Source organism: Manacus vitellinus, unplaced genomic scaffold (genome assembly GCF_001715985.3).
Source record: "Manacus vitellinus isolate BGI_N305 unplaced genomic scaffold, ASM171598v3 scaffold_38_pilon, whole genome shotgun sequence".
NCBI classification, from domain to species: Eukaryota; Metazoa; Chordata; class Aves; order Passeriformes; family Pipridae; genus Manacus; species Manacus vitellinus.
Window position 1 is genome coordinate 3,217,528 of NW_021940526.1, and position 24,248 is coordinate 3,241,775.

Consider the following 24,248-nt stretch of genomic DNA (forward strand, 5'->3'; position numbering starts at 1 on the left):
ACAGATCTGCTGTATCTCTGAAGAACCTTGAAGCATCTATGTGCTTGGTGACTCTCAACAAGAAGAATTTCTTACCCTTTGTCCCCAACCCAAAATGTTCTGCATAGTGTGCCTGTTAAAAAACCCCTCAGTCGTCTGACTGTGGCATTGAAAAACAGAAGACTTCGGTTCTGCTCCTGACTCTGCTGCTCTCTCTTTTTATCCTAAAACATACAAGCTTACACATACTTTTCTAGCAGATGAACAAGTAACAGGCAACCCTGCATAATTTATTTCTTTTTAAAGCTTGTAACCACATGATGCAAATATAGCATGTAAAGCATTTACTTAAAATCTGTACTTAGATCTAAGAACTTGGCTCTTGATCAGAGAGGAGAAGATGTAACAACCTTAAAGTGCAGATCCTCATTTTCATAACAACCCAAGCAAGACTGGTGGCACTGAACAAACTTACATGACAAGAACTGTAGTGACTATACAGAGCAATGCAATTATCATTCATTCTTATAACAACAATTGCTGGAAAGAAAACCATCAGGTCCATCCACTATTTTAAGGCTGCAATCTGAGTGCAATCCCGTCAGGCTCCACAGCTGCTTTGCTAAAGAGTGACTAATCATCCACAGACAGAGGCCCACGTACTTTCCTCTTCACAAAAAAATTCCAAGACAGTGAAAATTGGGGAAAAAACCCGTCACTGAGGTTTTTCCCAAAACTAAAGATTTAGGAGCAACTTTTCTGCTGTATGAACTTACCAGACAAACATTAAGAATGCCAAGAGTATCAAGTGCTATCATGGAGTTAGCTTCACCTAAAATCCACCTAAGAACTCTGCACTAAGTTCACTGGGACATAGACAGGGTCTGTGGTGTGCACAAGCAATGTCATACAGGGAAAACCAGCTCAGATCCAAATGGGACTGCTGCTACACGGGGAACCAGCAAAGCCATGTTACATGACAGTGAGCTGCAGCTCCTGATGTTTGAGATAGCTCATCCAGACTCACGTTCGGTATCTCTGCATTGCCCTTTCAGCCAGACTAGGAGGGTTTTCCTGTCATTCCTCCTCTAGGCTAAAATGAAATGTAGTAGTTTTCAAGCACACTATTCAGAAAAAAAGGCTTCCATTTTGTTATGTGGATGGTCAGGTCGATTCATACAGACATGGTTTTCAAGGTTCTCAAAGTGATCTCTGTGTTTAATCCTCAGAGTGTACCTGACAAACAGGGTCCTTGCAGTCCTTGTTTTTCAGATGGAGACCTGAAGCTGGGGATAAACTAACAGAGTGGACAACAGCCCATGGAAAACCTGTGGGTTAAGCTGGGAGTTCAACTACACAATCTCTTGAAGCCTGTCTGGGTGAACTTGAGCACCTCTGCAATTAACAGGGAGCAAAGCCCGGGTCTGCACTTCCTCCCTTCTCTCTATTTAGTGGTTCATTCTGCTTCTTTGCTTCCTTCCACACTGCAGTAAGGCAAGGTCTGCAGAGTGGTCCTTCTGTGCATTGCCGCCAGCATTAGCATAAATCACAGCAAGTATTATTCACACGTATAATTAGATAGTTTCTGAGTTACACAGTTATCTGAGCTTACGGCTGGAGAACGCTATTTTCCCCATCATAATTAAGCAGTCAGCATTTCAGAAAGGGAAGCAATTTGCAAGTTCAATTACAACCAATATTGCACCGGCGAGAGTTTCTCTGCGGAACAAAGATGGCAGATGTCAAAGGGGCTTTGTATCCTGGAAATTAAAGAGTGCATTGTTTGTGACCGATGTCAATGATATTCTGAAGCCAACTGCAGTGAGGACGACCCTCGGTGGACACTCACGCAAAACAAAACAGCCTCAATTTATTGGTAAGGTTTGTTCTCTGTTTCCTTAAGCATGTTACAAATTTGCCACAGACGTTGCCAAGAAAAAAATAATATGTGATCAGTTCTTTCCATTATAGTTGTCATCTTTTATCTTCAGGTATATATTAGAAAGATTTAATTAGATATAAAAAGTTAGAGAAAAGAGACCCATAATGCAAAGACACAGAGACATGACAGATCCTCTTGTTTTCCTTTTTGCGCTAAAATTATCTGAACTCTAAAATTTTGATGAAACTTTCAAAATATCCAGTGTGCTTTATATAGTTAAAATTGTAGAGATAATAGGCTTGACTTTCTCACTCATCACTGTCATGTCAAATTTGATCTGATGACTCTTGTCGGGACAGAGGCAGACCCAAAACTCATCGGTGTTTATAGAAATGCTACCACCACCTTCAGCAATGCTTGGTTCCAGATCATCCTAAATGACCCCGAGTGCAATGCAACGAAGGACAAGACTCCAGCTGACTCCTTCAGCCATGCTGGAAAAGCCAGAGGGAGCAGAGCACACACAGATGTAACCACAGCAGAAGCCATGTCAGCAGCTACAGCCCTCAGCAAGACCCTTCCCTCTGCAGGGTTTGGAGTTTCCCAGCACTAGAAATTTATTCTTTTTTTCCCCCCTTCAAATATCTCTTCTCTAATTTATCTAATTAATTAGAATTTCCCTCCCCATGGGGTCACTTAGTAGTGCTCTATTAAAACACCTAAACAACACAAACTTAAAAATGTCTCCTTTGTCCTGTGGTGTCTGGCCAATTTAAATGTTCAAAACTTAACTCTCCCCCAGTGCCACTGGAACGCCTCACACTGAACAGGGCAGGAGGTCCTCATTCTCCTCTCCCTCTCCCCTCCAGGGCTCACAGGGCTGCTCCTTACACTTTTCCCCTCACACTTTGCGCTTTTCCCCCTCAAACTTTGCACTTTTTCCCCCTCATACTTTGGCACATTTTCTCCTCACTTTCCATTTTTCCCTCTCACACTTTGCACTTTTTTGCTCACACTTTCCACTTTTCCTCTCACACTTTGCACCTTCTCCCTCTCACACTTTGCACTTTTTTCCCTCCCACTCTGCCCTGTTTCCTCTCACACCTTGGACCTTCTCCCCCTCCCACTTTGCATTTTTTCCATCCCACTCTGCCCTTTTTTTCCCCTCCCACTTTGCAATTTTTCTCCTCCCTTTCCATTTTTCCCCTCAGTTTCCACTTCCCCCACACACACTTTGCACTTTTTCCCCTCACACACTGCACTTTTTCCTCTCAAAGTTTTCACTTTTCCCCTCACACTTTGCCCTTTCTCCCCTCACACTTTACACCTTTTCTTCCCCACACTTTGCCCTTTTTCCCCCTCACACTTCGCATTTTTCCTCTTGCACTTTCCCCTCTTCCCCCTCATGCTTTGGCACTTTTTCTCCTCACTTTCCACTTTTCCCCTGCACACTTTTCACTTTCTCCCCTCACACTCTGCACTTTTTCTCTCACACTTCACACTTTCCCCTCACATTTGGCACTTTCTCCCCCTCACGCTGTGCACTTTCCCCCCTCACGTTTTCCATTATTTCCTTCACACTTTCCACTTTCCCCCCCCACATGTCACACTATTTTCCTCACATTTTGCACTTTTTCTCTCTCACACTCAGCCCTTCTGGATAAATCTCAGTGTCTGTCAGAACCACCAGCTCCCACACCGAATCCCAGACGTTCAGATGTGGTGTTGGGTCTCCGGCCTCAGCGGACCGAGGAAATTTGGGATGAATGTCAGCCACAGGAGATTGGATTTGTCAAGGCACGCGTAAGCGGCCAGCTGAAGTTTGGTGCCTGCCAAATAAATAGCAGATCAATTTTAATGTTTTATATTGTGCATTGGAATGGGTCTGGAAAATATAAGAACAAGTGTTGAGGGGAAATACAAAAGCGTCTAATGTATTCCTAGTCACAGACATTCCCCGTACATCAAAATTAGAAATGTGTAGCTGAACGCTTGTGTAAAGGTTATATAAACTTTGATGTAACTCTACAAATGCACCCGAATTAAAAACTTCAAAGAGCTAGAGGCACTGGAAAGTCTAGAAATGCCTTTATATGCCTCTCTTTGTATTTGTACACCGACGTACCTTCCAAAACCCATTCTGTAAACAGGAAGGAGGCTTTTAAAAGAAAGGGACCTTGATTTCTCTGTGTATTTGGATCATTTTACCCATTTCTAGGTATGAAATGCAGGGCACAGTGCCCTCACTATCAGGACTGCCCGCTTGCCCATGCAGACACTTACTCACACTGTGAAGTTCCCCTGCCATCATTTCACAAGACAAATCTAGTCCAAGCTCAGACAGACCTATCCAAACCAGGTTCTGGCTTTAGCCCTGCACTACTCTTCTGTGCTGAGGATTTAAGCTCTGCTTGCACTTTAGTTGCCCATGCCAGCAGTCCTTCTGTGGGTGCCCACAATCCCCTTTCTGCCCTGCCCTTCTGATTTGGAAGCTCAGCTTTATCTTCCAGTTGCTCGGCGGGGAGTTTGTCAGCGATGGTCCCACCTGCTGCATCCAAACACCACCACTGCAGAAAGGAAGAGGAAGCCCACAGAGGGGATTCCAAAAACGTCCCCAGCAGTGTTTCTCCTGCAGCAAAGTGTGAAGCAGTTTCTTAGCAAGTGGTTCCACTGGACACCTCAAACTGCTGCTCCAGTTTCACCAGGGTGGTGAAATTCATGCCAAGACCAAAAAAAGGACCCCCAGATTGACAATCAAGTGAAGTCAACCAAATCTGGCATTTTTTCCCTAAAATTTGGAAGGAAGGAGAAGTAATTTCCTACCAGAAGAGGAATATGCTGAGAGATTCCACTGAATTTCCTGACTGTGATCACCTGCATTATGTGAAACACGGGAAGTGTTTGTGCAGCAGCTTTATCTTTTTCTGCATCCCTGGCTCCAACTGATTGCTCCAAAATAGTTACGAGGGAGAAAAAAACCCAAAAGGATGATGAAGTGGCAAGTTCTGAGCATTTCACAATATTTCCATATCAGCTCTGCCTATATAATCCTATACCTTCCACACTGGATCAGACACATAAATGCTCCTGGATGGCAGCCTAAAGAAAACCACATAAAAATGTAACTGTTACTTTGTATGTAAGTATCAAGGCTCTTTTCTGGTCAGCAGAAGTCACTTCAGTTATCCCAGAGATCCTTTTTCTTGGAAGCTGTCTTCAGGCAGGTGACATACTGCTGGCAAACAATCTATTGAAAATTCACAGAATTTATAGTAATTAAGTGAATCCTCTTTTCTACGGCCCTCAGATCTTGTCAACATTCATAAATCAAAATGTTTTCTTCTGCAGTTTATGAGATCTGGAATATTCCCCTTCCTGGGAGATGGTGCTCACAAGTTTATCATGAAACAGGAATTCCAGCCAGCCAGCTGAAATGGTTGACAGGATAGCCTTTACTTTGTGAATATATTCCTCAGAGGCTCCTCTTGAAGACTTACTGTCTCTTCATCATCCTCTTTGAGTGTACGCAGAGAACCCAGGACATTTCTCTCATCAGGGCCCTTGTGCAGGACCAGGGCACACTGTGCATTCCCTGTGCCAGCACAGGCACAGATAACAGCCCCCTGTAAAACTCTTCTTGTGCACTTTCCAGGGCTGGCAAAAGCACAGGCTGTTTTTGACACAGCAATCCTTCTTCTTCTGCTTAATGAGACATAGGTAACTTGACAAGATGCCGTTTTCCCAGTCCCCTTAGAGTGCCGGCATGACCAGCATGTTGTTCTGGATGTGGAAATGCTTGTGTGTCCCTGGGAGCTTGCCAGCTCATCAACTGGAGGACATAAACAAACCCCTGCTCACTCAGCACTGGCAGCACTGTGCCAAGCACAAGATAAAAGACATGGGGGTTCAAAGGAGGGCCAAGCTTCCAAAAGAACCTTCTCCACCAGCTCAGTGCCCTCTGCAGAGGCCCAGGATAAAGACCAAAACCCCAGCAGTGCAGCAGTCTGGGGGAAATATAAAAGTGCAGTTAACCCTGCAAACCTCTCAACCCAACTGCTGGATCTAAACTTCACCCCCTTGTTTTGTCAGGTACGCTGGATGTGCAGCTACTCCATTTTCCCTGCAGTCTGCCCAATCTGCTCCCAGGAAGCCTTGCAGTCCTTTGGGCAGGCTTGGGACAGAAACAAGAGAGGCAGAACTGACAGCAGAAAAGACCACTTATCTGCACACTTTTCTTTGCACTTTAGTCTTGCAACTTTAACATCGAAGAGCCTTTGCTCGTCCCTTAAAATTTGTCAATGTTTTGTACGACGATTTAAATGTGCATTTGCTTGTAGGCTGTCAACAGGTTCGGCCACGTGGATCTTAAACACTTCTTTCCATGTATTTGCAAACTCCATAGTGCTTTGCATTTGTTTACATCCATGCTGTTATCCACTCAGAATGTAACTGGAAAGTATAACTGTGCCAAGAGATGCTAATAAAGTAAAACAGAAAACAAACAGAAAAGGAAGACAGACAATGAATCGGTGCCTACCATCTCCCAGTCAGAGACACAGAATTACAACAGTATTTTGTCTGACAGCGAAATCAGGTCTATTCCAATGCAATCTGCAGCATGAATCACATTTGCTGTGATCCCACACAACCGAGCAGTCCTCTCAAGCTGAAGATTACAATCCTATAAGTAAAGCAGACAGTTGATAACTCTACCAGAGATCTGTACAACGTGTCCCAGTGGGAATTCTATCTCACAAACCAGCACTGCAATTTCCAGCTCATTAGGTATTAAAACTTCATGCCCAGCGTTGAGTAGGATGCACATACCCCTGGTGTGTCTCTTGACTCTGGGCACATATTAGCTGCTCTCTGCTCTGCAGTTCTGTGAGCCAGCAGAGAAGCTCACAGGGACGAATTTACATAAAATCCACACTGTGTGGGACACGATGTGCCGGAGCCACTCTGATGACGGTGGCAGCATTTGCATCCAAGCAATTTGGGAAGTGATGCTGAAACCTGTTTGCCTTTCCAGACACATGTGCTATTACTGTATTGCCATGGTGTAACTGGAATTTCTGTCTGTATTCAGTTTTGCAAACTAGGGCAGGACAGGAGTGTCCTGTTGAATTGTCCAAGTGACATCCTCTTAATGGCAAAGTCATCACAAGGAGAGAATACGGTACAACCTCAGCCCAGACTGAAAATGCCTCAACCCTGCAACTGAGATGCTGGACTTTACCCCAGGAATGTCAGTGCTGCTCTGCTTTAGAAAAAACACAGAGGAGGTAAAAACTGTCAGGCCTCAGATCTGGATCTGCAGATCTATCAAAATATCTACATACCAACCATCACTTACACACCCCATGCAGAAATGGGCAGTAACTCCTCCATTTGAGCAGTTTTCTCAACAATCAGTAAAGGCAAAAATTCATACTAGTCAGACAGTCTTATCAAATTAATAAGCAGAGGAAGGGCAATACATCTGAATTGCTGTATCTGAATATTAGTGAAGCATTTAATGAAGTTTTCTAAATTCAAATTTTTTCTTATTGGAAAAACTAATCTGTAAAAAGCACAGATAGAAATAAACTGAGGTCAGACTAGAAGATTCAGGGTTTCTTTGAATTTGGAAGCTTAAGTGCATAAAAAACCCAGATGCTGACACACTGATCAGCAGTAGGTCTGGCTTCATAAAGTCTTTAATAAAGTGAAAAAGTAGAATCCACCACACAGGGTTTAAAGAACAGACAGTTCTCTGGTAGCTGTTAGCAAAACAAGAGGGTAAAGCTGTAACTAACCAGGTAAATGGGACACACATCAAATGAGAACACACACATAATAATTCAAGCTACATAACTAATCACTAGAGCAAAGAAAAATCTAAAATACAGATTTGAATTGGGAAGAAGATGCCTACAAATCTATCATCCTGAAAAACAGACAAGATGCAGAGAACAGAAATGCCTCTGTACATGAAGCTTCACCGAAAAAGGTGATTAAAAAAAAAAAAGTAATTGATTGGAAGGACATTTTATTATCAAGACATTGATGGAAGAAATCAAATATATCAACACTCGTACCCATAACTAAATCTAACTGCACAATCAATCCTACAAATGGCCGGAATTTATGATTGAATTAATTAGTTACCAACAACATCAAGGGTCTTAATGGCACCACTGACACTGCACCTAGTCTCATGAGTAGGTTTTGACTACTTATTATCAGAAACAAGTTTCTATATAGAAGGTTATTTAGAGAACTGTTATGAATACCTCACAGTATATGCCAAAACAAGAAAAATCAAACATGTAAAGCTGAAGTGGCGACGACATATTTGTCAAGGAGTGTTTTAAGCATAAACAACAAGGATGAGAGAGAACAGTCCCAGTGGCCAAAGGCAGAAGCAGGTAACGAGATCAGAGCAAGCCACACAAAACTTGGGGGGAGTGTCTGGAAAAGCTTGGCAGTGCTACGACTAACTGTGCTAGGAAACAGTCTTGCAGCGGGTTTATTAGTTGTCTCATTGCTTGAATCCTTTAAAATCAAAGCAGGACAATATCCTGTTGTGTTCAAATCTCATTTCCGTTCTCCAAACTTAAAGGAAAACACAGCGGATCCAATTCTGCCCTCAGTTATAATTGCTCAAATACCTTCTGTAATTAGTTACCTGGCCACAAACCAAAACAAGCTGTCTTGGGTAACATGTTCTTGAAAAAGAAATGGAAAACGCAGTAAGAAAGGACTAGAGCAAGATTCCTTGCTCTACCCTTGAACGGGTATATTGTAACAAAACACAGGGAAATCTGATTATAAACAGGGAATGGTAACTCCAATCAAGATCAGAAGTAAATGCTCACTTAATGACAAGCAGTCAGTGAGGGAAAACACGGGAAGGTAAACATGTGCTTTAAGCAGCCTACATAAAAGAGCTTGCTCAGTATCAGTTAATCCATGTGGAAATCTCACATGCCCAAGGACACCAAGATCCAGAATATTTTGCAGAGGAAGGAGCATCAGGCAAGCAAAGCAGAGCTCAGTATGTTTGAAGCAGGAATGTTTGCCATTCTAATGAAGCTACTGCATCCACTTTAGCACCTGCACAAGTGCACAGAGAAAACTAACAGTGGATACAATTTTTTTTTGGCAAGAAAATGTCTGCAGATGGAAAACCACTTTTCTGAACCATTAGAAGAGGTACTGCAGCCCAAGACACTCAGTTCACTCCAGGGAGGAAATATTTCCTAAAAGCTTCCAGGCAAGCCACATCAAATAGCAAACCTCATACTCCAATCAGAAATAAAACTTCAGGAGCATTCCAAGGACATTGCATCTCCAAAGGGAAAGGAGGAAGTGTCACCTGAGAAGAAACACATGTTTCCAAATCTCACTTGTGCCTGTAGGCATGAGCCATCCGGTTTAACAAGATCTTAAAGCCACTGTGCAATGTTGAGCACGCTCTTTATTCACTTATTTTATTAGAACTCACAGGCTTTTTCATCCCTTTTCAAACTCCCAAGAAAGAAGGGCTCTAACCCACAGGGGCTGCAGCCCATGAAATGGATGTATTTTTCCTCTGGTAGTGCTAGAAAACAGCAAAACACACACCTAAGCAGGGAACATTTCAAACACTCAATATTTTCTCCTCTTTTAAAATTTATATGTTGGAAACACATTTATTTTGAATGAGTATTGATCCTTTAAATGTCTTCAGCAGCTTTGAAAACCTCTGCTGTTACAAAGCATGGTCACAGTTCAGAGATTCTGGTAAGCAGAGGTTTTGTGTTAAGGAAAACAAGTCTTGGAACAGTTTCTAAAACTTTAGCAGACAGATATATATAAATTTGAATAATCAGTAATTGTTAAGGAGTGGGGAAAACCCCCACTCCGGTACCAATCTCTCCTAAGTCTCAAGAGTGAAGGAGGGTGAACAACTTCACCTCAGGGTTGGTCTGTGAAGAACTGTTCCATCTGAAGCCAGCCAGAGAACCACACTGGACTGTAGCTCACTCCTTGGCAGGCCTTTTCTGCTTTGCCTTTTTTGTTCCCTTTCCAAATTCAGTTTTGCTTAAAAGGGCTGGCCTGCTCTGTGCAGGCTTTACATTAAACTCAGCTACCGTATCCCAGGTTCTCATCCAACAGCAGGGCCTTGGCTGTCCAAACCCCCAAGGAATCCACATCCTGCTGGTGTCAGCTGACACTGCAAAATAACACAGCCGTGTGAAAGGTGTCCTTGCAGAGCCAAGGAACCCCTTTCCTACCTCATTCAATACATGAGGGGCAAATTAAACACAGGCAAACACCGTGAGCCACACCAGGTGTCCCAGCAGACATCTTCAGGCTGCTGTTTCTGAACACTTTGAGCCCAAACTGCAACCATCAAAAAAAACTTACGGTGGGCAGAAAGCCCCGTGGCACCGCAAGGTTTTACAGACACGAGCCCATTCTCCAGCTGCTCTGGAATTTTCAGCAGAGATGTAGGAGGAGTTGTTTCTGACAGGATACCCCTTACAGGATAAGACATGACAGATAGTTTAGACTCAATTAAATCTTTAAAACCTCACGAAACCACCTTCACACCGGTTCCCAGTTAGGAGTGGAACGAGCACTTTGCAACATGGCAGATTTGTAAGGCAGACAACCAGCCCAGTGGAAAGATGTTTAAATCAGACAGATAAAAATACCATTAATCCCCACAATACTTCAGCTATTTCTGACAGACTGGAAAGAGGGACACTACTGGAATATGTCACTGTCTCCCCAAACCTTTGAAAAACACCCTCTGCAGAACGTCTCGGAGCGATCCTGGGAGATGGGATAATGTTGCATGTTGGCTTACTTCCAATTGCTAAGTTGTATGAAAAGACATCTAAAAATACATTGTTTTTTCTCTTAAGTGATACTTCTCTACATAAGCTATTAATGCACTTGCCAAAAAGTCTTGTAGTATAATGGGAAGAGATCAGAGTATAAATATGCTACAGGTGGTGAAAAAAATGTAAAAAAGAAAAAAGGCATGGCTAATATTTTTACTTCCAGGAAATCCTACAGCTGAAGAAATTATTAATATTAAACAGAAGTGGAAAAGAATAAAGGTGTGGCACTGCAAAGGTAGTGCAAATAAACTGAAAAGAAGGGATTTCGGCCCCTTTAAAAGGCCTTTCTTTTCTTTACACTTGGTTCTGCAGCTGCAGGCACTGCAGTGGACAATGCCTTTCCTAAACAAATCGAGCCCTACCTTCATAACAACTGCTTTTTTTGCCCTCTTTACTACCTCTGGAAGTCTGTGCCAGGACCATATTGTTAGGAAAGTTCTCTTCATTTCCAGCCTAAATTTATTCAAGGCCACTCGACCCCTGTGTGTTCTTCTGCCAACATTGTCCTTTAGTTTACCACTTCTTTCTGCCTCCCCAGTGTTTAACCCCGGTGTATTTATAGGGAACAGCCACATTCCAGCCAGAGGATACTGTTAGATGATTCCATCTGACATTTTAAGGGAAAGTGCCTCCTATGGCTGCTGTGTTACAGCAGTGCACATACTCCAAGCATGTTAAGAGTTCTGACATTCACCACACACCCCAAAAATCTCACAGGTCACTCCTAGTTCCTCAAGGCACAGCCTGTTTATTTAGTCCAGCCGACCAAAGGATGAGGCAAAACCCAACAAAGGGGGTGGTCAAATGGCAACGAGCTCACCTATGGCAGAGCCAGGAAAGCTGTGCTTCCTCTGCCACCAGTTCTAGATGTCACCCCCTGGATCACAGTAACTGCCCCCCGCTGTGTCCTCAGGGGCCCTCTGCAGCTGAAAGCACTACAGTTGTGGGGTCACAACGAGGAGCCAAACCCTGCAGTGTTTGTTCCAAGTTTATCTACATTTGCTTCCTTCGGCCCTCGAGCCCATGCTGCTTTATGTCTCCAGAAGTAAACTCCATCTGATACTCATCTTCAAATAATAAATCCTGCCGCTAAAATTGAATACCTCCCTGTGTTCCATAAAAGAGGCAGTAAAACAGCAACAAGCACAAAAGAAACAGTTCTGCTTTTAGACTAAGTTTGCTATTTATGGGCTGTGATAGTCTGAGGCCGAGTCAAACACAATACAGGCAGAAAAATATGTCTCCCTAACCCCTGTAATGCAGGATTGACGTAAGAGCCCCTTATCTCTGAGCAAAAGCTGAAGGGAGTGATGCAAAACCCATTCTTACTAGTCCTCATCACTGATTCCTTTTGCTATCAAGCTGTTACAATTAAAAAGATGATGCACTTTACCTGTAGAGCCAGATGCGAAAAATCCTCATAACTGAGGACTTTACACTCAGATTTTTACACAGATTTTTACAACATTTAGTCTTTTACTTGAGATGAAGCCTTCCAAAGAATTGCAGGAAATTAGTCTGAAATTAATTTTACAGCTTGACTAGTAACTAAAAACCAAGCTCCTAGAAAGAAAATACAGTGTATTACAGAAACATATTTTGCAAATTAATTTTGACAAGTGGAGTCAAAGTTATTCATGCTGATACATTATCCATACTTACATTTGCTGCACATATACATACATTTTAAAATAGACTTTAAAGAAAAAAAAGCTTTCTGGTAAGCTACCTAACTTGGCACTTGGAGCTGACAGCATGGGGTAGACTATGGCTTTGGTGTGGCTTCAGCATTTTAAGGAGTAATAAATCCTGACTGGGATCTATTGTTCTGTCATCATTTGAGATTGAGAAACACTGCTGAGAGCTCTCCTCTTGTACAACTGGAATGCTGGAAAACACTAAAAATCCCCAAGTTAACACATTTTTGGTAGTTTTTTTGGTAATTTGCAGTGTTAGAGTTTGGAAGGCAAAGAATTTCAGCCATTTTGTAACACTTCCCACAAATGTTTCACGCCAGAAGCCCCTACCATGTGCCTGAATGATTTATGCACCAGAATTTAGGCTTTAAATATTATGAACTATGCCTTAAAAGTACAGCTGTGGTTGCACAGTACTTGTTTTTCCCATTAAAATCTGTTGCCTAGGAAATGACCCCCTTCTGCCATTAAAAGACTCCAATGTGTAGTTATTCTTAAGCAGTTACTAAAAGGTAAATTTAATGCAGTGGGATGAAAATGTTTGAATTGCATTGATGTTTAAGGGAGGAGAAACACATTTGTGCTGAAGTGAACACTGCCTGGTGTTAAGGCTGCCATGGGAAAAATACATATAATAAATGCTGTATAAAATTACATCTTAATCTAGTGTTAATTGCTTAGTTTATTTTATCATCCAAGAAAAACTCAGCACAACAGCCACCAATAAATGTGCACTGCAAAGCAGAATAAATACTGGAATTCAAAGGGAGTTGTGGAACTACCCTAAACCCTTCTAAATACATGTCTAAGCAAAACTGACACAGAGTAAATAGGTATAGTTCAGAAAATCTGGAGAGAATCTGTGAAATACAAGAGCAAAGTTATTTTCCTCTGTGCAGAGTTAAAGGTTTGGCCCTTTAAAATTAAATAAGCAGAGGTAGTTTTTAAATTAATGCATCCTTTAGAGAAAAAAAATTAGCATCTTTATGCCATTACTTATCTCAAAGATGCCCTCTAATAAGTACAATCTGGTGTGTAGACACACTGCCCAGGAAAAATCTCCAACGCACTTCCAGACTCTTTTTTTAAAGCTTATCCCATAAAGATCACTCTAAAAATAATGGCTGATAATAACCTAACCCTTGCCTTGCTCCCGCCAAGGACGATGGTGGGAAGCACATATTATATACCTGCAGCTTTTTCACAGCTCCTTTCCCTGGCAGACCTTGGTTTCATGTTCTTCACTGCTTTCCTTGCCAGTCTGGTACATGGGTACAGCTCTTCTTGCATGTTTAGAGTCTCCAAGGGACACGGGATGTCCCTCCAGCCAAGGCTGTGGCTCAGTGGTTTTCAAAGCACTTCACTGGTTTCGGAATGAAAGGTTTAAACTGGGACACTGGGATTGGAGCTCTCAAGGCACTGGGGGCCTTTTGAACTCAGAAACTTTTAGGAATGAACCGCATCGTTAAGTCAGGAAGGACCAGCACAGTTTCTGCAGAATGTGAAGCAAGTTTATAAGGTAAATTTGCCATAATTCCAGAATCCAGGACTGTCGCTCCCGGGAGCCTGGACACCACAAGCAGAGACATCTGAAACTTGGCATCACTGTCCCCTCTCCCATCCATAATGTAACAAGGCCCTGAACAATTTACTTTGATGCAAGCCTTTAAATAAAAATAAATAAAAGAATTAAATAAAAGCAAACCGGGAACTTCCCAATAAATCCCCTGGGCAATCGATTTATTGACGCCCATCCTATTATCAACACGGTAACACGAAAGGGAACACATTCAGCAGTTGTGCCAGACACCCACTGCAAATCTTCACAGCCTGAAAACACCAAACTACAGCATGGTACCTCACCAGCCCTAACAGCCCCCCAGAACACTTCTGTTGACAGCGAGAGACTGCTCAGCAGTACCAGGGACTTCCTCCTGCTTCCACCTGATAAGGAAACCGTGAATTCATTTCCTTGGCTGTACGACACAAAGCATTAATCACAACCTGCTTCCACCACAGCAAAACACTACTCCAGATGTTTAACCTCTGGAGATGTCAAGCCCGTGTCTCTGCTGATTTTGCAAATCCCAGCAATAAATACACCTAAAAATACATCAGTGACAAGCAGGAACACGGGCAGCCTTTTTTACTCAGAGCTCTGCAACCTGATTTTACCAGGTAGCAGAGGAGCCATGTTGTAAAAGTTCAAAATACTATGGACAGCTCTTGCTTGCTGTGCTCCAAATATTGTAGTTGAGCAGCAACAGGTACAGCAGAAGGGCCACAATGGTGATCAGGGAAATTCTGAGATGTCAAAAGAGTTTGAACAGCGCTGTGAAAGCCGACACACAGTACAACTGGTCACTAGAAATTCATTTAATTAGCTATGAGAGAATAATTAAAGGAGAATATTGTTGTACAGTGGTTGTGCACAGATAATGAACTCAGACAGGAAATTGGAAAGAACAGCCACCAGACAACTGAAGGTCCAGAACCATCCACACAGGGTATGGGCAGCAAGGACTCAGGTGCTGTACAAAGGCACATTGTTTCCATTTTATGAATTTGGATTTGTGTTCTCAAGGGAAAATCCCTACTTTTATTTAAGAGAACTTTCCAATGCATAAAATTTTATTTGCTAAGAAGCACATGCACCACACTCTCAGAAGTTGCCCCGGTACCTGTGTTCGAGGTTCCGGCCAAGAACTGCCTGGAAATTCCACTTCAACAACCTTGGGAATTGTCCTTTCTGACAGCAGAAAGCCTGAGTGACAACCCATTTTAGAGAACACCATATTAAGAGGTTAAATAATTATTTTAAATATCCAGTTACATTTTGGTGACATTTTATAGACATGGAGCACTTTTTTGGCAATTATTCCATGAGTGTAGGATTGAGCGCACACCTACACTTCATTTAATATACAGTGAATTGCACTCCCAGCTCGGAGCAGATGTACAGAAAATATTGTGTCCCCATGTCATTCCTGATCAGCCAATTCCTGTCATTTTAAGGCAGTAAGCTCGGGAGATTTGCACTGGAGCATGTGCCAATTGCTACAGCTCGGCTGCCACACAGGGTGTTATATGAGGTGGCGTCTTCAGCACAGAGGTGGCTCTCAGGCTGTGCCAGCTGGACCTCAGAGCACAAGTTTGAAGAGGGGGGAAAAAAACCCCACAATCCCACAAAAGGAATTAACTCTCTATGACTTGCCTTTCCCTTGTTAAATTCAGTTCCTCCTTATTGCTAGTCAGAGGGTGATTTCATTTTGACTCCGGTGTTCTGTTAGCACACTTCCTTCTAATAAGCCCTTTATTTGGTTTATATGAAGTGCCAATATTTGGGTAAGAAGAATGATCTTTTAGGTAACAGACTTTCCTGTCACTGATGTGAAACAAGGTAAGCACAGAGGACTGTTCTAATATTTGCCCAGATGAGAAAGGAGGTCAGAACGTGTTTTCATTTACTCGTGTTCCTACTGACGTCAAAAGACAAGTCTGCATGAATGCCATAAAGAAACAGGATTTAACCCTCCAGCAAAACCTCTGGGAACACTAAGTTTGACTGAAGTAGAAGAAATAAGAAGCCTTATGAGAAAAATCAGAAGTGTCTGAGAGACAACACTGACCATGGCATCGAGAGCTCTAGGATTCCTTCAGGAAGACGCCAAGGTCAGAAAGGCTTCCAGGGAGAGCGGCTGGAGTGCCTTAAGGGAACTTCAAGACTTTTGGGAAAGACGTCTTTGTGTGGCCTCTGGATCCACAGTCTCTGGACCAAACCATTTTTTTTCATGTTAGACCCATTCTGCAGGATATTCCCAAGGCCCTAAAATTTCTAAGGCGTGACCACATTAAAAGCTGGGGTAACCATTAGGATATGTGGGTTGGGATAAAACAGGATGCAGACACAAACTGAATGCTATTTTAAGACTTGTGGTGGGAGCAAAAATCTGCAGAGATTTGAGCAGGAGTTCTCTCACTGGTCTTGGCAAAACGCCCAGTTAATCCCTGACAACACCTGAGATGTTCAAGAGGGAATTACAGCACGAAATCCAGAGGTGACCTCACATCCCACTTTGTACATCACTTCATCCAAAAGCAGAGGGCTAGACTTAATACTGTGATTAAATTACAGCATTATCATGTGCTTAGTTTCACTGTCCCTGATTTCTTCGTTCAGTTTTGCATTTCAGTTGCTGGTAAACAGCCATGTGACAGCACGGTTTCTGCTGAACTTCACATATCAGGGCAACTGTTCTATCAATGCTATACACTGGAAAGCAAATACTGAAACCAGCCCCATCCTTTCTAAACTGAACCCAACCAAACACACCTAAACACACCACATGATGTCTCCTAGGCTTGTATGATCCAAACCACAGACAGCTGGAAATGCAACTGGATTTCGAAACAAATTTTCCTTTAGCATGTGCTGTAGGATAACTGGGTTACTGTTTGAAATCAGAATCCAAGTACAGCAAGAGTATAAAAAGCACTGACCTTTCTTTGCTAGGTTGCTGTTGGGTTCATACTTCTCAATCAGCACCTGAACTTGTTCTTGTTTCAGGGGTGGATAAAGGATCTCGTTCAATCGTGGGTCACGCTGCTTCAAATTTATAAACTCCATCATCTGGTCAACAGTAAGGTATGGTTTGCTCTTGGCACCGCTGGAGAAAAATTAAAGCAAGAGCAAAGGCATTAAAACACATTTCCTTGAAATCTTGTTCAATGTTCTGAAACTTCCCAGGGAAACCGAAACAAGATTCAAAGTATCAAACAACAAAAACATCCTCCCGCTGTGTCTCTGGGCTAATTTACTTTGCCAGCATGTAACGACAAAGACTCTCCATCAAACTTGCAGGAGGAGGATCTTTAAAAACCTACAGCATTACTGACATCAATGGGAAGACTTAGAGCAATGCTAAAAGCCTTTCATTCCCCTGAATTCCTGGAAATCAGCTATTTAAAACAGTAAAAGAGAAAAGGACGTCGAATTCAATCAAGAGCTGGCCACAAACACTCCTTCCTGGCCCAGCTATTTGGGTTTAATGCTGAATGACAGCAGCCCTGATTTCATTATTCCAGGATTTGTTTGGGTCTTTTTTATTACAGACCTGCTAAAAACCGTGAGGCACTTTGCAAAGCAAACAAAAAGATGCCTATTTAGAGAGGCAGTAAAAAGAGCAGAGCTGGGTACAAGCTGTACCCAGCTGGAGACCCAGGAAGCCTCCAGGCCAGGTGATGTGCCCGGGGTTGTCTCTGCAGCACCCAGGACTGGCCTATTTCTGCTCTGGCAGAGAGGAATGGAGAGCCTGCCCCGGGTTCAGCGGGAGCAAACTAGGACAGGGCTGTGCTCCTCCGAAACCTCAGCTGCAGAGAAGACAAGCCCGACAGCACAGTGTCAGGGCAGCGGCGCTGCAAAAACATCCAGTAATTGCTTTGGTGGTCTTGGGATGTGTTTGGGAAATTGCCTTTCTCTCCTATTGCTTCATGTTCCGACTCCATTGATCAGGATGTGCTGGAACTGGGAAGTGCCCGGATTTGCCGCGAGGGGTGAAGCACCGCGAGTCACAGAGCTTGTCACAGAACGGATGAAATCAGCTGGAACCAGCTGCTAATTTAATTTCACGGTGAGAATTCATGATACACAAATCCTAAAAGTTACTGCTTTTTTTTTTTTTGCAACTCTTAATTAAGCTTTTGGGGGTGATTATACGTATTCTCGTGCCTATTGCCTGGTGTTACTGCTTATTAGTTTTCTTCCTTTATTTTCTTGGAAGCCTAAATGACCCTGATCCATGTGAAAAAACCCAAGACCTGGCAGTTCTGCTCCTCTAGGAACAAATCCTTTAGAACTCCAGCTATTAGATATGGAGGCAAAAGCTTGGGAGAGAAGGAATCCAAGGTTAAATAACAGCCCTGCTTGACAATTAAATCTGTTACTGGCAAGCCATAGTCTAAATAACCTGATTACCACACCCAGCCCAGAAAATCTGTGAATGGGGAAAATAAGTAAACATATAAATAAATGAGTGTGTTTTCTTACAACTCTGAGAAGATGTGGTCGATCTCAGGCCGAGGGCAGAGGTTGTTTAAGAACACTCTGTACACTTCTGGCGTGAAGTCGTCTTGAGGGATTGAATCATTCTGTGAAAGGGGGGAAAAGAAAGTGAAAGAGAGATACAGCACTTTTATACATTCTTTGTAAACAGATCACTCACTATTTGGCTTCTCTAGGTTGCAGGAAAGAAATCAAAAGGAGCCCAGATTCTGCAGAATAATAAATCCCCCTGAATAACAGAGCAGCTTAGAGGGTACATGTTTAAAAAAACATCCAAACACTTCTATCAGCTTCCATAAGGCACAGTTCTCTCTGTCTCTGAGCTCCTGTGAAGGAGGAGGAAGGGACATCGCCCCATCTAACCCCTTATCTAGAGCATAAATAAATGTATTGGTCCCAAGGAAGAGTGAGGTGGCTGGGCAGTGGTGCTGAGCCCAAGTGCTTCAGCGAGGGAAACAGCAGCATTACAGAGGACAAGGACATCACTCAGCTTTCCAAAGCTTTCACGGAACTGGGGAACAACGTGGGTCACTGAGTCATTACCAACACACATGTCCAAGATGCCACAATTCTGGGCAAGACTCACACAGCGTAGCTTTTCCATACGTCTTTGTCCTAAACTCTCAGTGTAACACATTTGGCAATCACATTTCTTATGCAGGAACCAATAAAAATGTTCTCCTAATAGAAAACATCTCAGGGGTTTTTTTTCTGACATTTTCTAAAATTTAGAAAAATTTAAATTTAGTCCTGCTTCTGGATGACACTTTCATCATCCTCATTATATTTTTCTGTGAAAAAAAGATGAATTGCTGTTATTAACTGGAGAGACTTGAAAAGTCCTTTGTAGGAAGCTGGAGCATCCTTAATCCAAAGCCATGACATGGGCCCACGTGATGCCTCTCCACAGTTCCAAAACCTTCCCAAATCTGATGGACTGGAGAAGGAAAATGGTAACTTGGACACAAAGCTGTTTGCTTTCCACACCACTGGACCCTGGCTGTGTCAGAGGCGAAGCTGCTCATGGGGAAATCAGTGCTTGTATTTATTCTGCCCGTCCAACGCCGTTGCCAAGGGAACAGGAAGCATTGGTTCAAGCCTTTGCTGGACGGAAGGAAACTTTTCTCAATTGTTCCTGCTTTAGGATAAAATAAATAAACGAATGGCACAGGCGGTGCTTTGTCTCCTGTCAGCTGTGAAACCCACAGAGGCTCCAGAGGGTTTTGTCCCGTGGTGCTTTCGGCTGACGTTGGACTGTCGAGACCTGTATTTTCCCCAAGGCCAGGATTCTCAAAGCTTGGGAATTTTCTTGTTAAAGCTGGCACCCCACTCTCCCCTGTCCCCTCTGCCTATAACCCCTCTGCCAGGGCATTTTAAACATTGATTCTCTAATTACCACAGAACTACAGTCTCCAATCAACCTAACATATGTTTTCCTTTACAGGGGATTTGAAGGTGCTCAGCTGAACAAATGTAGGTCTCCTCCAATAACCAGAGATCCAAGCTTTGATTTGCCACTCGGTGCCAATTAAGAAAACATCCCTCAGTTTCCCTCCCTGTATCTCCAAACACCTATGACAAAGAGGAAAACCAACAGGAAGTCTTCAGGCTTAAGTACAGATAGTTTTAAAAACTATTTCCTACCAGCACCATCATCAGTGGGAGCTACAAACCACAATTATCTAGACGGGAGATGAGAGCTTTTGCCACCCCAGGCACAACCTCAGGCAACTATATTTGGATTCCCAAAGCCCGTCTGCCGAGAGAGGGATTAAAATACGCTGCCCCCTTCCTCAGCCTGGTCTGAGCCATCCACGTTTCAGAGGAACCACCCACACACCTTATGGGCTCCTCTCTTTTTTGAGACCAATGAACAAAGTACAAACTTGCAGCAGTACCACATGAAAGCATCCCTCATTTCCAGCTTTCCTTAACACTGGCATTCAATTTTATCCTGTGATTAAGACTCTCCACTCATTTCAAGCACTGTTGATTTATGATTTGTCTGGTAACCTGCCTGCTTTTATAACAACATCTGTATCCAGTCTCTTACATGTTTGAGAGCTAATTCCGATTATTTGCACAGACAGGACTCAATAGGAGGTTATTTTATTTTAACAGTCAAGCTCACTGGTGCTTCATTGTGAACCTCTACACTAACTGCAAGGCAGAAACCAGCCTTCGCAGCCAAAAAGGCAGCTAAAATAAAGCTCTTCAAATTCTATTTAAGGCACTTTTAAACAAAACCAAAACAAGCAAAAATAACCAACAATAACAAAAAGCAATGCCCCTTCACAAAAAGCAAAACCCCCTGATATCCACATCTTTCATGCTGCTGGAGTCCACAGCTCTTCCAAGGCTTTATTGTCCTGCAGCACAATAGGGCAGAAGAGCTGGAAGTCAAAACTTTACTTGTTCAAACAAACAGGAACCCAAAGGAAAAGAGCCGTAGCTGAAGTTCTGATTTTATTCTATTCCATCCCCTCCATGAGATCCAGTTTCACACTTCTACAATATTTTTCAAAGATGATCAACAGCACAGTTTTCTTTGGTGCATGCAGAGTGTTTCTCTTTTGTCCCATCCAAAGGAAAGATCTACTTTATGCTGTGAATAATTTTCGAGATGGTATCCCAGCAACAAGTAGCCAGCAACGTGTATGTGAAATTGGCCCTGCTTAAACAAATAGCACAAAAAGGCTGTGGTTTCTTTCAAGGCCTCCAGTGATATTTAGATTTTCTTTTCAGAGATATGTAATAAACAGAAGTAATAAACCAACTGATTTAAATGCAGTGCCTCGGAGGTTTTCTTGCATATCTCGTTTGCTAACAATTAAATGAAAACCCATCTTTAAAACTATTCTTACCACGTTTCTAAACCTCACAACCTAGCTGCAGATAAGATGATTATGATCTTATATATCTACTTTGAAAACATTCCTTGGAATTTTATGGAATTAAGCTCCCACACATATGAAGGAAGGTCTCATTGTAAGTGAAATCTGAGGTTTGGCTTGTGAAGATTTTGCTCCACTGTTCTTCTGGAGCTGTGGGAATTGTCTTTATTTAACAACTGGGGAAGCAAACATCCAGGAAACCTCACAGCAGAGTTTTCTACAAGAGCAAGGGATCAGGGGATGCAGGTTCTCCTGACAGACCAGTTCTGTCCCACCACTGGGACCCCTGAAGGTAGGAATTATCCTGCAGGAAGCTGCTTGGAGGAGAATCTCCACCTGTGAGGAGAACCCTGCTTGAACAGGGAGGCAGGACTAGGTGACCCTCTGTGGTCCCTTCCAAGCTTACCCATCCTGTGATTCTGTGACTAAGGACATCTGCACTCCAGCATTAACTGGAATCACCTGCTCCAGCTCATTCCTTTTGGAAAAAAAAAAAGCCTTGAGGATGAGGAACCCTCCTGCAAGTGCTCTGAGCTGAGGAGAGCTCCTGGATTAGCAGGACACAACGGATGCATCCCACAGTATTAACAGTGTTTCAACACTTAGTTCATGCACCTTTTAGATGAGCTACAGTGAGTGTGACCAGTCACTCACCTCAGGCTATAGATTACACTGTTAGCTACACCTTGAGCTAACACTGCTCTGAAATCACGCTGTGGAAACTGGGCAACAGTGGCTGAGTCTTAAAATATCCTCATAGGATTTCTCCAGGACAGGTCACACAACCTCTGCCCTTTCTTTTACTCCATTCATACCTCTTCCAGGAGCTCCCGGTCCTTACACAACTTCAAGTCAGACCCACTGCTGAGGACCTTTCCAGCAGCAAAGCCAGCACAGCACGATCAGCCTTGAACAAATTGTCAGTGGAGAGCAAACAGCCCCAAACACAAGCAATGTTTATCTGAATAAATGCAGCTGCTCACCCTGGAAGATGGGAGATTACAGGCTTCTAACGCCGTCTCCACCCGTTTTCTGTCAGAGGAGAACAAGCGGTATATGCTGCAAAATGGAGACAAAACAGAGAGAACTGGTTAAAGACATGCCTTCACGTGCCCATGTGGCTTAAAGACTGAATATCTCTTCCCAGTCTATCACACCTTTAGCTCTTTATTTCCATTTGCTGGCTGCTCAGTAACAGAGGTGAGTTTAGTGGTGCTCCCAGTGAGTTTAACTCTGCCCCGCACCAGCCCCTATCACAGCAGACAGTGACTGGAGAAAGTCACCCCTGCCCTCTTCCTATCACCCCAGTGACATGCAGTTTGAATCTGTTCACCCTCACGACATGTCTCTGAGGTAAAGAAATTATGGGGTTTTTTATTTCACAAGTGGAATGAACAAGGGCAGAGAAGTGGAATGTCTTGCTCAAGATCCCAAGAGCAACCTACACCCAAAGGGTATCTGAGCACAGCCATCCTGAGCATCACTGTGATACCACACATTCCCTGTGATGTGTCCTAAACACGTGAAAAAGTCATCATTCCAGACATAGGGGCCACATGCTCATCCCAAACATATATTCCCACTCAAAAGTCAGCAGAGCCTACCCATGGTAAGGCAGGGGAATGGCACTTACTTCTTCAGAGGAATGCGCCCCTCTGGAGTCACCTGCAGCTTCAGTTTTGTGTAACTGTGGAGACAAAAGCATCCCAGTTCAGTTTTACATCATTTTAAAGGACCTCTCCACAGACTTCCCAGCTCAGTGCCAGTGCTCTGTTCATGTGGCAAGTTCCACTCAGCTCTTCTGCCCAAAATGAAAACCTGCTGGGACATCATGAATGAGCAAACCCCTTCTCCTTCTCTGCCATCTCATTAAGGTGGCAGGATGAGGATGGATCTATCTTTGCCCAGATTTTTCAGCAGGCTTTGAATCAGTTGAATCAGGAGTCACCCAGTAACTTCCATGAGAAGCAGCTGGGCCTACAACCACTATCTGTTCACTGCCTACCATGAGCTTGTGAAGAGCACAACTTTTTGAGTGCTTCACCTCTCCCACTTGAGCAGAATTAAAACCATAAATGATTTTCTTGCAGTAACATTTTCTTGCAGATCTGGTGAAAAATGTTGCAACACTTAAATATTTAGGGGGATTTTTTTTTTTTTTTTGGTTAAAACCCCCCACTTTTTCACTTTGCCCATTGGTCTATCAGAAAAAGAAAAAACTGCATGGTTCTAACAAACTTTCCTTTTCTTCACAACAGAAAATGCCATTAGCAACCACTTCAAAAACAAAGTGCATGCTAATACCCCATAGGAACATTTTCACAAATCCTTGACTCCCCATGGGCATCTTTTGGAAACTGAAGTGTTTGGTGCTACTGTGTCACCAAACAAAAATATTATCCCCTCTGCCCCGTTTCCCAGTACTGGGCTGGATTAAAAACAAAAAAGTCACAGCAGTTAGCCAAGGAATGAATAAAATAAAGAAACTCAAGAAGGTTTCTTTCATTTTGTCTTCTATTTTTTGAAAAATCTGACTACACTCTAGTCTCGTTCAGTGTTTTCCTCTACAGCCAAAGAAGCCAAAAATAACAGAAAGTGGGGAAAAACTAAAACAAAACAAAACACAAATCCCCAAACTTTCCCCCCCTCAGGCTCTTTGCAACACACAGGACACCATTGTTTCCCTGCCCACCTAAGAAAACCAAGCATGTTATTGCTGTTGAAATGCTTGCTAGGAGATGTTCCTGTTGGTAGGAGCTGAATGGACCCATTTCAGTGGTGCAGTGCTGACTCCAAGCAGGACAAACTCTGGATGTCACACTGGTCCTGGGTTCCCACTTCACAGCCCCCCTGCGCTCC

The 24,248-nt window shown here is 43.1% G+C and overlaps 1 protein-coding gene across 1 annotated transcript in view; it reads right to left on the reverse strand.

Annotated features, from left to right (window-relative positions):
• Positions 1-24,248, reverse strand: part of PLCB1 (phospholipase C beta 1) — a gene marked incomplete at its 5' end in the record, with an annotated part of 333,313 nt that overhangs the window by 104,021 nt on the left and 205,044 nt on the right. Inside the window, 4 exons of the mRNA XM_018077472.2 lie at positions 16,935-17,101; positions 18,481-18,581; positions 22,373-22,448; positions 23,023-23,076. Coding sequence (XP_017932961.2) covers positions 16,935-17,101; positions 18,481-18,581; positions 22,373-22,448; positions 23,023-23,076 — 398 coding nt within the window. The remainder of the gene's footprint in view (positions 1-16,934; positions 17,102-18,480; positions 18,582-22,372; positions 22,449-23,022; positions 23,077-24,248) is intronic.